Source organism: Actinia tenebrosa, unplaced genomic scaffold, assembly GCF_029948245.1.
Source record: "Actinia tenebrosa isolate PJP-AT-01 unplaced genomic scaffold, QUT_ActTen_1.0 PGA_scaffold15__27_contigs__length_11533743, whole genome shotgun sequence".
NCBI lineage: Eukaryota > Metazoa > Cnidaria > Anthozoa > Actiniaria > Actiniidae > Actinia > Actinia tenebrosa.
Window position 1 is genome coordinate 11,259,668 of NW_028292575.1, and position 12,176 is coordinate 11,271,843.

At 40.3% G+C, this 12,176-nt stretch overlaps 1 protein-coding gene across 1 annotated transcript in view; it reads right to left on the reverse strand.

Annotated features, from left to right (window-relative positions):
* LOC116287202 (uncharacterized) overlaps nt 1–12,176 on the reverse strand; it is a 52,059-nt gene that overhangs the window by 16,478 nt on the left and 23,405 nt on the right. The window contains exons 34-54 of the mRNA XM_089030861.1: nt 11,819–12,112; nt 11,110–11,409; nt 10,704–10,970; nt 10,352–10,618; nt 9,681–10,019; nt 9,006–9,266; nt 8,622–8,885; nt 7,922–8,260; nt 7,549–7,815; nt 7,063–7,329; nt 6,524–6,856; nt 6,066–6,329; nt 5,381–5,629; nt 4,553–4,891; nt 4,117–4,380; nt 3,507–3,755; nt 2,883–3,179; nt 1,695–1,961; nt 1,195–1,539; nt 364–636; nt 22–288 (exon numbers count right to left, since the gene is read on the reverse strand). Of these exons, the coding sequence (XP_088886987.1) occupies nt 22–288; nt 364–636; nt 1,195–1,539; nt 1,695–1,961; nt 2,883–3,179; nt 3,507–3,755; nt 4,117–4,380; nt 4,553–4,891; nt 5,381–5,629; nt 6,066–6,329; nt 6,524–6,856; nt 7,063–7,329; nt 7,549–7,815; nt 7,922–8,260; nt 8,622–8,885; nt 9,006–9,266; nt 9,681–10,019; nt 10,352–10,618; nt 10,704–10,970; nt 11,110–11,409; nt 11,819–12,112 (6,012 nt within the window). The remainder of the gene's footprint in view (nt 1–21; nt 289–363; nt 637–1,194; nt 1,540–1,694; nt 1,962–2,882; nt 3,180–3,506; nt 3,756–4,116; nt 4,381–4,552; nt 4,892–5,380; nt 5,630–6,065; nt 6,330–6,523; nt 6,857–7,062; nt 7,330–7,548; nt 7,816–7,921; nt 8,261–8,621; nt 8,886–9,005; nt 9,267–9,680; nt 10,020–10,351; nt 10,619–10,703; nt 10,971–11,109; nt 11,410–11,818; nt 12,113–12,176) is intronic.

The window sequence follows — 12,176 nt, forward strand, 5'->3', positions numbered from 1 at the left end:
GGATATAAAAGGAGGTCTTACCCAATACGGTCATGCGCACTTGACGGCTATCATTTCCCGCTCTGTTAACTGCAACACACTGGTAGAGTCCTCTGTCTTCAAACACTACCTTTTCAATTATCAAACTGTATGTATCTTTAGAAACATTAGCACGTGGCGGGATCATCGATCCGTCCTTCATCCACAGGACGCGCGGTACTGGATCTCCTTGTACAACACACGTCAGATTGATCTTTGACCCAGAAAACACTGTGGTGTTACCAATCAAGTCTATGACAACAGGCGCAACTGTTGATGAATGGAAAATACATTAGCTAAAATTAATGGTATGTTAACACGAGATCCATTAGCACGTATACGTACCGTCTATGGCCAAAGAAGCCGTGTAGTTTGAAGTCCCTGCTCTGCTTGTAGCACTACACGTATACTGCCCTTCATACGCATCAGTGTTCTGCACTAAGAAAACTCTTAAAATGTCTCGACGCACGCTAGGAATACTAGGAGCGATAATTGGTTTACCATTGAAGAACCAAGAGATGGTAGGCGACGGGATGCCAGAAGCGTTACAGGAAAACGTTACGTTACTTCCCACCGTGACTATCTGCGTTCGTGGCGTGACGTCGAATTCTGGTACGACTAAATTATAACAAGATATACATTATTATTACGCCTCGTTAGATAGCGTATAAATGGAGCAAGACTTCATTTACAAGGAGGGCAAAAAAATCCAGGTTACGTCATTATAAATGTCATTCTTGGTGACGTCATATAAATGTCACGTTTCAAGTGACGTCGTATTACAGAGGGACTAAGGGGAGATTAAGAAAAAAGTCCTCGTTCAGTCTTTATAACGTCGTAATGTTAGGTCTCATGTGATGTCATATGAATGTAAGGTATCATGTGACGTCATATGAATGTTAGGTATCATGTGACGTCATATAAATATTAGGTCTCATATGAATGTTAGCTCTCATGTGACGTCATATGAATGTTAGGTCTCATATGAATGTTAGGTCTAATGTGATGTCATATAAATGTTACGTCTTATATGAATGTTACGTCTCAAGTGACGTCATATGAATGTTAGGTCTCAAGTAACGTCATATGAATGTTAGTTTTGTAAGTGACGTAACATCAAGGTTTTGGACATGGGATTCCAGACCCAGTAACGTAAAAAAGATATTTCGTACTTACACAAAACTTCTATCGTCTTCTGCGCAGACATTCCATCAATAGATCGATTAGCCACACATGTATAGTTCCCTGCCTCATCATAGGTTATCCCTGCTGGTCTCAAGTAAAGCACGCTGTACATCTTCATTAGATTATCCACCCCACTGACATCATCTTTAATGATTTGAACCATTACATGCTTGTTGCCCTCCGTGAGATTAGAGACTACAGGAATACGTGCTCCATATCTGCGCCACTCCAAGGTTGGTTTAGGGAAGCCGATAGCATAGCAAGTGATATTAATGTTGGCCATGCCACGACTGTAGACTCTAGTGAATGGCCTTGCGATCTCCACTGACGTTGGTACTACAATGAGAATAAAAATACATGGGCTACCTGTGTGTGGCGTACTTTTTTCGTTCTCAATCCCTCTCGGTCTGATGACCAAAGGGGACCGCAGAGTGTGAGAAATCAAAACGCAGAAGAAGAGCAAGAACAACCCTATAAAGTCAATGACAAACCTGTGATGATAATTGTGGCGGTGGACGAGTCATTCCCTCCCTTGTTCACAGCCATACATCGATATTCTCCACGATCACCAAACCTCAAATCATTGATTACCAACGTCGTGTTTCTATTGGATAACTGCGCACGTGGGATGTCACGTGATCCTGATTTGAACCAATAAACACTGGGATAGGGATCGCCGGTGACTTGGCAAGTCATGGTTAGCATGCTTCCTTTGGGGTACGTCCTGTTTGTCAGTGGAGTTACGATTCTCGGTGGGACTGCAGTGAAATAAAGAAAACCAGTTATTACAGCGCTTCTCGATCACACGCGCGAAATCATACAGTTAAATTTGCCGTTGCGACAAAGTAGGTTTTGGTGAAGTCAATTAAGGCGGTTCCAAAGGTATGGATAATCGTATTGTGTAGTACAAATATACCCAACCACTAAAATCTGATTTATGCTTCTAGATTCTGAAATTTTGAAAGATTTTTAATTTTGGAAAATCAGGAACCGTGCATGGGTGGAATGGACTGGACTTCGGTTAACTGGATTGTGCGGATCGCAAACACTATTTTACGTCGAATCTGCAGCTTTTGTCCTATGATTTTTATTTCAATAATAAATTTATAAATTTATAACTAGTAATTGCATGCTGAAATATTACAAGAAGTAGAGACTAAATTTTTTGAGAAAAATTATAAAAGGACCTTGTATTCCTCCCACCCCGCATTGCTTCTTTTCAGACCATCCACCAACACCCAAAAGCTTCAGTACTTTTACTTTCATGTGTTACTAAAGTCTTTATTGAGTGTAGCGAAGAGAGAATATATTTTTGTCGAGTTTTAACGGTATTCAAATAGTTAAGCGAATATCATTGACAAACACTTCATCTGTCATATTGCAATACGTTTTTGTGCACGTTTCCTTCTCGCGTACGACTTTTCTGGAGATACGGTTGGGAATCAAGTAAAAGTACCCCATTTACGATACTATATTAATTTTGACTAAAATATTTAACCACAGGAAGCCCAATTTACTTCTTCCTCGATCCGCCATTTAGAATTAGGAGCCGACAAGCGTAAGCTGCGCGCTGATTGGTTGAACATTTATTTCTATTGCTTTGTGTCGAGTTCTGAGTAATTTAGTAATTTTGAATTTTCTTAGGAAACGTTTGTAAAATTCTATCCATATATGCTTACCGTACACCTCCAGTGAAGTAGTACTATTGACAATGCCCCTATAGTTACTAAACACACACTGAAACGTCCCTCTGTCTTCATATTGCACGCGGGTGATCGTCAGAGTCGAGGTCTTTACGAATATCCCGGATGTTTGTATGAAAAAGTGACTTCGGCTGTCATTGGTCACCAGACTTCCGTTTAATAACCAGGTCACATTTGGTGGAGGAATAGACTCGGCTCTACATGATAGTTGAAGTGTTTTATTCAAGATGATGCCGCTGACCAAAGGGAGTGCTTGCAACAATACTGGAACGGCTATTATGAGTGACAAAAAGAAAATTGAAAGATGGGGAAGAATAAATGAAATTTTCTTAAGATATTCAGTTAATCTCCCCAACAAACCAAACCAAAACAAAACAAACAAACAAACAAAAAAAACACAACAACAACAACAAACAAAAGCAAAACAAAAAACAAAAAACAAAAAAACAACAAACAAACGAAAACACAAAAAATTCTTAAGATACTAAATTTATTAATCCTGCAACGAAAAGAAAACAACAACAACAACGAAAAATGTCCATCAAAAACTTAAAGCACAATAGAAAACCCCTTGGTTTATCGTATACTAGACTCACTCACCGTGTACAGTGATGTTCGTTGACGTAGTATCATTCCCCTCAATGTTATACACCTCACATGTATACCTCCCCTCATCCTTAACGGTCACGTTGCTTAGCAACAGGGTCTTATTTTCATTTACAAGTCGATCTGATTTGTACCAACGATATTTAGGTTCTGGATCACCACGTGATTCACAGGTAAGGTTAGCTGTTGTTCCTCGTTCTATGATCATAGATCCTGGGAGATGGATGGTTATTTTGGGCATTGCTATGAAGAGAAGATTTGTTTTGTTAGCGCATCGAAAAAGAATCGTACATACAAAGCTATTCTTGAAGTACCAAGTTTCGCCTCCACACCTCGTAGACTCACTCTATTCCGTTTTGAGTGTCATGCGCTACTAGGTTCCTCACCGCAAGTGTCAGTTGAGTTTGTTTGATTTTTTGTCTTCTCTCTCTTGCCACGAGGGTTTTTCTCCAGGTTCTCCAGTTTTTCATTCTTCATAAAAATCAAGATGTGAGTTGAGCGTTGTGTATTATAATATAGAATGTAGTGATAGTGTGTGTGTGGAACGTACTTCACGGACGAGCCCCTTTTCTGACTGTTAATAGTCATGCAAATTTATACTTACTATGTATGGTCAGCCTCGCTGAAGTACTTGCCGTTCCAACAATATTACTAGCATTACACGTGTAAACCCCTTCGTACGAGTCAGTATTCTGTACATAAGGAAGAAGCAGGCTGTTTGCTGTTACATCTGTGGAACGAACTCTGCCTTTACTGAAGGTCCAGGTGAGTGTTGGTTGTGGAACACCAGTTGCGTTACAGAAGAAGGTAACATTTGTGTCTGCGAGGACGGTTTTGCTTTGAGGAGGTTGGTGGATTTCAGGGCGAACTGTGAATCAGGGACAAAATTGTAGGTTAGGGATTACGTAAATTATGAGTGAAGGTAAAAATATACGGCGCACGACGAACGGCAAGGGGCACGACACGTTCATGGTACGGAATCACATATGTAGCACGACCCATGGTACGGTATCACAGCAAGCATTGTTTCTAACACTCACACAAGATCTCCACGGACTGCAGCCGAGGATCATCCCCCACGCCATTACTAGCGTTACAAGTGTAGTTCCCAGCATCGATGAACGAGATCCCATCAACGCGAATAAACAACCGACTCGTGACATTCTGCAGCTTTTCTGAGATTTTTTCCCACGTGACTTGAACAACCTGTGACGTATGAGTAGGATATACTTCATCAACCGTAAGAACAGGACGGCCATTGTACCACCAGCTTATTGATGGTTTAGGGTAGCCATTCGCATGGCAGTCGATAGTGACATTCTGGTCTCCTTGGAGATAAGATCTTCTGATTGGTCGAGGGACGTACAAACTAACAAGAGCTGAAGATTTAATAATATCAATTATCATTGAATTAGTAGAACGTTTTAAATTCTATTTAATGTGTTTTAGCAATTTGCCAGAGCGTAATTCTAAGTAGCAGTTTTAAAATATAGAGTGCAAATAATTAATCCGTGAAACACTTATTACTAAATAGTACAAAATAGTGCTAATTAAACAATAGAAAACAATGGAATTTGCATGAAATTGTGCTATTTAGTATTACTAAAGTTTCACGGTTATATTGTTTGCACTCTATTGATCTGTAATTGTAAGTTAATTCGTAAGTCACCAGAAGAGAGTTAGTTTTAGGACAGAATCCAAGCATAGAAGCATATATAAGATTATCAGGATACTGAGATGGTATTTTTATTATTGTCAACTTTTTTTACGCACCAAAGGTAATTAAAAATAATTACTCAAAATGGATGACTGACAGAAATAGTTCCCACGTTGTTGCATGTCCAAACTATAGAAATATTTCGCAATACCTTGAATTGTTATGAAGACTTTGTAGGACGTGTTGCCAGCTCTGCTGACTGCCACACACTGGTATTCACCCTCATCATCCAATCCAGCCTTGTCAATAACAAGCGTTTTGTTGAAACTGATAGGCTTAGCACCAGGCCTTGTCCACGAGATGGAAGGGACTGGGTCACCAGTCACGTTACATGTTAGGAGAATCTTCGTATTGATCAGGTATGTTCTGTTGCCATGAACTTCGAGTATTCGAGGAGGAACTGAAGCAAGATTGCAAAATGGTAGTCATATCACGATCATGGAACAGAATCGGAATAGTTCAAATACTGTTGCGCGAGATATACCTCGATTTTGATTAGAATATTCACGTATTCTAGTGAAAAAATTCCATGGAATTTCGAAGCGTTTGCATTGTTGAAGTTGTGCGTTCTTTCCTTTACCGTTGGTATACAGTGTGTGTGCGAACATGTGACTCAAAATCCTTGAGATATGAATAACAATGAAACATCCGCCATGTTGTTTGATCTAACAAGAGAAGCTAATAAGGAATGCTTTGCTATCGTTAACCAAGATGGGGGCAATGACGTAACATGCACATGCTCTATTTCTAAATATTGGGACTCTGAAATGAGGCTGACCCTGAGTAAATGAGCACAGGGGACACAGCGGTTATCCGCGTTTTTCTAAAGAACTTACCGTCTACAGCAAGTTGTGCCGTGTAGCTTGTCTGTCCAGCTCTGCTTGTCGCCAGACACGTGTAGTTCCCTTCATGAACTTTATTTCTAACATTCCACAGCACCAAAGACTCATTGGAGATCGTGTGGTTCCATGGGATAGTTTGTCCGTTAAACAACCACGTGACAGTTGGGTGAGGAACGCCTGATGCTTTACAGGTAAATGTGACATTCGCTCCTTCGAGGACTATTTGATCTGATGGCATCACATCGATGATCGGGAAAACTAAATTTAACAACAATGGACTTTTTTTACTTTAAACGCAAAGATGCAGTAATACGGGCAACAAAATCGCGTCACAAAACACTGTTGTAATTTTGCTTCTAATACCACTTTGCACGCAACACATTTTTATTGTGATACTTTCTACTTTCTACAATAAGACATAATGTCTAACTGAAAGATAAAAATTCACTCACACAAAACCTCCACTGTCCTAAGAGAAGTGGAAACTTTATTGGAGACTTGGCACGAGTAGTTCCCAGCCTGTGCATAAGTCAGTCCAGATGTTCGCAGATACAACCGACTTGTTACATTCTGCAGAGGAAGTAAGATATCATTCTTGACCATCTGGACAACACGCTTTGTGTCTTCATTAGTCAATTCGACTACCAAGGGAACGATCGCGTTGGAATGAAGCCAGAAGATTGAGGGCTTTGGATAGCCGTTACCATAGCAATCAATAAATTGATTGTCAGCTCCTCTATTGAAGACTTTTGGTGACGAGTGAGAAGTATAAATACTTGTAGAAGCTGCAAGATAAAGTTGAAAATAAATTAATAAATAGTAATTCGTAGTAGATGACGTCACTTTATTTCCTCGCACCAGTCCCCAATCGGAAGAAAATTAAAGAGAAGCCTGGGGCGAGATTCGTAAACCATTTTATCTAAACATTATTATTATTATCATTATTATTATTATTATTATTAATTTATTATATTTAAATATTTAAACTTACCCAATACACAAATATCGACTGTTTTATTGTCTTTTCCAGCTCTATTCTCTGCCAAACATTGGTACTCGCCCTCGTCTTTGATCTGCGCATGCCTTATCAATAGGCTTCGGTTGTCATGGTGATAGACAGCCCCGGAGATGTTTCGAGATCCGTCCTTTACCCAGAAGACATTGGGATATGGGTCACCATCTACTGCGCATGTCAGATTGATAGCCGTGTTGATTGTGATGCTGGTGTTACCGGTGATGCTACGGACAATCGATGGAACTGGACAAAGAGACAAAGATTTTATTAAGGCTAATTTGAATATGCCCGATATTACTGGATGGAATGGATCAAAATTTATTAATATTACTGGATAAAATGGAACCAAAAAGAATCCTGACATTTCTGGATGTTGATGAACCAAAATTATCTAGATAAAATGGGCTCGAAATAAACCAATCTTTTACATTAGATTCTATCAAAAGATTAACTTGTGCCTACCGTCTACTTCCAGCCAAACCGTGTGTCTGTCCGTCCCAGCTCTACTGGTCGCCATACACGTGTAGTTCCCTTCATACAGATCACTGTTCTTAACATCTATCACGGTGATGTTAGTGTCTGTTGTCCAATGAGGTACTGACACGTTACCATTGTTAAACATCCAACCAATAGAAGGCTCGGGTACTCCAGATGCAAAGCACGAAAACGTGACGTTACTTCCGGTCAACACGATTTTGTCGGTTGAAGTGAAAATGAACTCAGGTTCAACTGAGAATTGAAAATATATGGAATAAGTTAAAGAGGAAGCAAACATAAAATAGATGTGGTCTGTTGGAGGGGTAAACGATGAAGCAATGTCTCGATCGATACTCACACAAAACCTCGAGCGTCTGGTGCGCAGGGTTAGGACTAGCAGAATGAGTCACCTCACATGTGTAGTTCCCTGCATCACTGTACAGTATTCCTCGTGTTCTCAGATACAAAACACTCGTGACATTATGAAGAGGATTACTGATATTACCCTCGGATACTTGTACTACGCCGTCAGTATCATTTACCGACAAGAATTCAACCAACGGGATGACGTCATCGCCTTTTTTCCACAGCACAGTTGGTGTGGGATATCCACTTCCTTTGCATTCGATACTGATGTTTGATTGATCTAGACGATATGCACGGAGATATGGCGGAGGGACGTGCACCATGGGATAGGCTGAGGAGGTCAATAATATACATTAATATACATTGATTAGTGAAGTAATGTGCATTGTCTACTCCTTGATGTGGTTTTTCCCCGCACTTGAATGTCTTGGACTATAATGCCCTGAACTCAAACTGTTTGCCTACGGAACACAGAACACGAATATTCCATTCTTCAAACAAGACGGAGTGTGCCCTCATGCGCCCGCGATCTTACTGGAATCTTGCGCATGCGTGATAAGTCCCGCATCGCAGATTAAGGAGATAAGTATTATACGTAAACTTTACGCGCCAAGTCAGGAGTATTAGGTAAAAATGTTTAAATAATTGACAGTGTTTTCCATCGTAAACAGCAGCTCATCTTAAACACCTACCCAGAGCAGTAACATTGAAGTCCATAGAATCATTCCCCGCTCGGTTCCACGCGACACACCGATAAACACCTTCCACAGGTAGCTGCGCGCTAGCTATTGATAAGGTTCTATTCATGTTGGAAAAAATGGCATCTGGAATATCACGTGACCCATCTCTTGTCCAATAAACAAAGGGTATTGGGTCACCGGTGACGACGCATGTGAGAGTCAGGTTTGTGTCGAGTTCTACTTGGGATGGGCCTTCTATACGAACATTTGGCAGCTCTGACAAAATAAATCAAAACTTTATTTAAAAATTTATATTTAGACAAGAAATATAGGTTTTACGACCTTCATTAACAAAAGTATGTTAATGGCTTGAAACGTGTTTTAGCACCTCCTTACCATCGACATATAACGAGACTGTTCGCCTATCTTCACCGGCCCTGCTCCTCGCTACGCACGTGTAGTTTCCTTCGTATGAGCGATTGTTGTGTACAGCGGTAAAAAACAGGTTGCCATTGGTAACGTTATAGTTGGTTGGTTTATCGTTGAATAACCAAGATATGTGGGGAAGAGGAACACCAGAGGCTGCACACGTGAACAGCACGTGCGATCCAACTAGTACCATTTGATCTTGCGGCAAAATTGTGAACTCAGGAACAACTAAAGACAAAATACAAGCTATAAATCATGAAATATGGACACGAAAGATACGCCCAGTTTTCAATGTGTACATAGCACTTCCTTAAAAAGCGGATGGGCGTAGCTGCAAATGTGTGCCTTATTGAAGAAAGTTTGTATATACATATTTATCCAAATATCCAGGGAAACTTGACCAAGGGTCTTTCAGATACACGTTCTGGGCGCAAATGTTCCCAAGGTATAGGCAATACAGCTTTTTTTAAATAAAAATGGTGGTGAAGATTTTGTTGCATGTCTGCACAGAAGAAGTATCGGAAGAGCGTACAGACAAAGCTTGGTAAAATTTTATATTCCATCGACTAAACCTTCACCAACCTTTTTCCATATATTGACCCGTTTCATTTCAAAACTAATGATATATAATACCCTACTTACACAGTATTTCCAAGGTTTTTTCAGCTGGTATCGTGCCAACCCCATTACTGACTCGACACGTGTAGTTCCCCGCATCCCTATACATTATACCCGCAGTTCTTAGATACAATCGACTGGTAACATTATCCAATGGTTCTGTTATTCCATCCTGTATCCGTTGAACCACACGCGTCGTGTCATTGGATGTCAGGTACTCTACTCTAGGGATCGTGTGGTTGTCTCGTATCCATGATATGCTGGGTTTTGGGTATCCTCTACCGTAACACTCAGCTGTTATGTTCGTTTGGTTCTTGGTGTAGGATCTGGTGTAAGGCTGGGATAAGAATACTTCTTCGACAGCTGAAAGGGCACACAAAGAATCATAAGGGAAATCATTAGTATAGAACTCTTTACCTTGGGCGAAATGTTTTAGTATTTTTTCTACTGGTGTAATGTTTTCCCCATTCAGACCACGTGTCATTCCCTTAAGAAATAGATTCTCTGTTTGTGTTGTATCTATATTCATGTGTCTTCTCATGCGCAACCGTTAAACAAAGAAATGATACTCTAGGGAATGATATGTGGTCTGAAATGAGAAAACATTACATCCAACATTACACCCTTTTCCATGTTTTTGAGAGATAAAAAATTATATCGTGGTTATGATAAAATGTGTTACACATGTCACGCACCTCTTATGGTAACAACGGCACGTGACGCAGTCCATCCAGCTTTACTACTTGCGTTACACATATAAACACCCTCGTCACGCACTTTCACGTTTCTGATAACTAGCCTTGTTTTTCTCTCTGAGTACTCTACTTCTGTCACGTTAGTGATGTTATCTTTTGTCCATGTCACATCAGGTAACGGCTCGCCACTGACTGCGCATGTCATATTCAATGTTGAGCCCACCATCAGAGTGATATTTTTCAGCGGTGAGACTATTTTTGGCAACACTAGAAAAGAAAAAAGTGAAAGCGAATAAGAATACAGAAGTATTTATGATTATTATTTATCGCTAATATATTAATAAATGCTCACCCCAGACTGTAAGGTTTGCACTAGATTTAGCAACACCAGCTCTACTTGTAGCCACGCACGTGTAAGTCCCTTCGTTAGCCGGTGTGTTAATGATGTCCTTGATTATCAAGCTGTTATTCATCGTCTTAGTGTTGTTTGGAAGTTGTTCTCCATTAAAGTTCCACGAGATGGCGGGCAAGGGAACACCAGACACGATACACTGGAAAGTGACTGTAGTTTCTTTTACAGAGAATATCTGGCTAGGAATAACCTTTACTTCAGGTGCGACTGAGTATAAAGAAAAAAAACATCACGTTAGCCATGTGCGATGTGTTAGCCATTAACCATATAAACAATGGAAGCCCTTGCTTAATTATCAGAAAATTGTTATAATTTATAATGAAAAAATAAGTATGACGTCACTTACATATGACCTCCATAGCGCTGCTGATTGGACCAAGCCCGTCCACATGATTAACCACGTGACATGTGTAGTTACCAGCCTCCTGATAGGTCACGCCAGACTCATTCCCCAAGATCAGCTGACCACTGATGTTGGTCTCGTTTAACTTGTTATTAATATATTGGTTGGTTGGCACAGGGAGCCCATCTTTAGTCCAGGTTATGTTAGGTAGAGGATAGCCTTGTCCATAGCACTGTAGAGTTGCATTGATCTGTCCAGCCTGGAGGATGTACTGAGTGGATGGTACGTGTATACTTGATCTTACTAGAAAAATGGTAGCTTAATCAGTGGGGAGTATAATGATATAAATTCTCTTGTCATGGGCACCCTGTGGAATGCTTGGTATGCACGTGACATTATAGGCGCCATGTGAAATCAAAGATTAATATCATTATTGTTTTGGCATTTCGTTTTGTTAGGAATACTTGCACCTTTACGATGTTTTCATTAAATCACGTGATATCCTTGTCCGCCATATTGGTTGGCATTGACGGTCCAAATAAAGTCTACTTCGCAAAAACTTTACTAAAAATAATTCGCAAACATAAATGACCGTAGCCATTCTTGGCTTAGCAGATCACGTGATCATTTTCCGCCATATTGGTTGGCATCAACACATGCACGGTAAGGTTCGTTCAATTTTTCACATTTTTGTGTTTAAAATGTTACTTACAGTACGTCACAAAGACTGTTGGCGGGCTCTCCATTCCCTCTCCTATCGACCCCACAGGGATGACCGTCACAAAGTATCGGGTATAAGGGTCAAGACCCGTAATTCTTGTGGAGTGAGTCTTATTTCCAGTACTGGTGCTGTTGACCACCCTTGTTACATTAGAGCCATATTTGCCGTATTTTATCTTGTAACTCAATATCGACCCGTCACCCGGGTTGGGGTGATGCCAGGTGATAGTTACCGAGGTAGAGTTCATTTTTGAGGTCCATGGGTTTGGAGGAGCACCGGGAAGAGCTGCGGAAATCAGGTCAAAAATATTTATTATAACACTAACATAAAGATAAATATGATCTTTCGC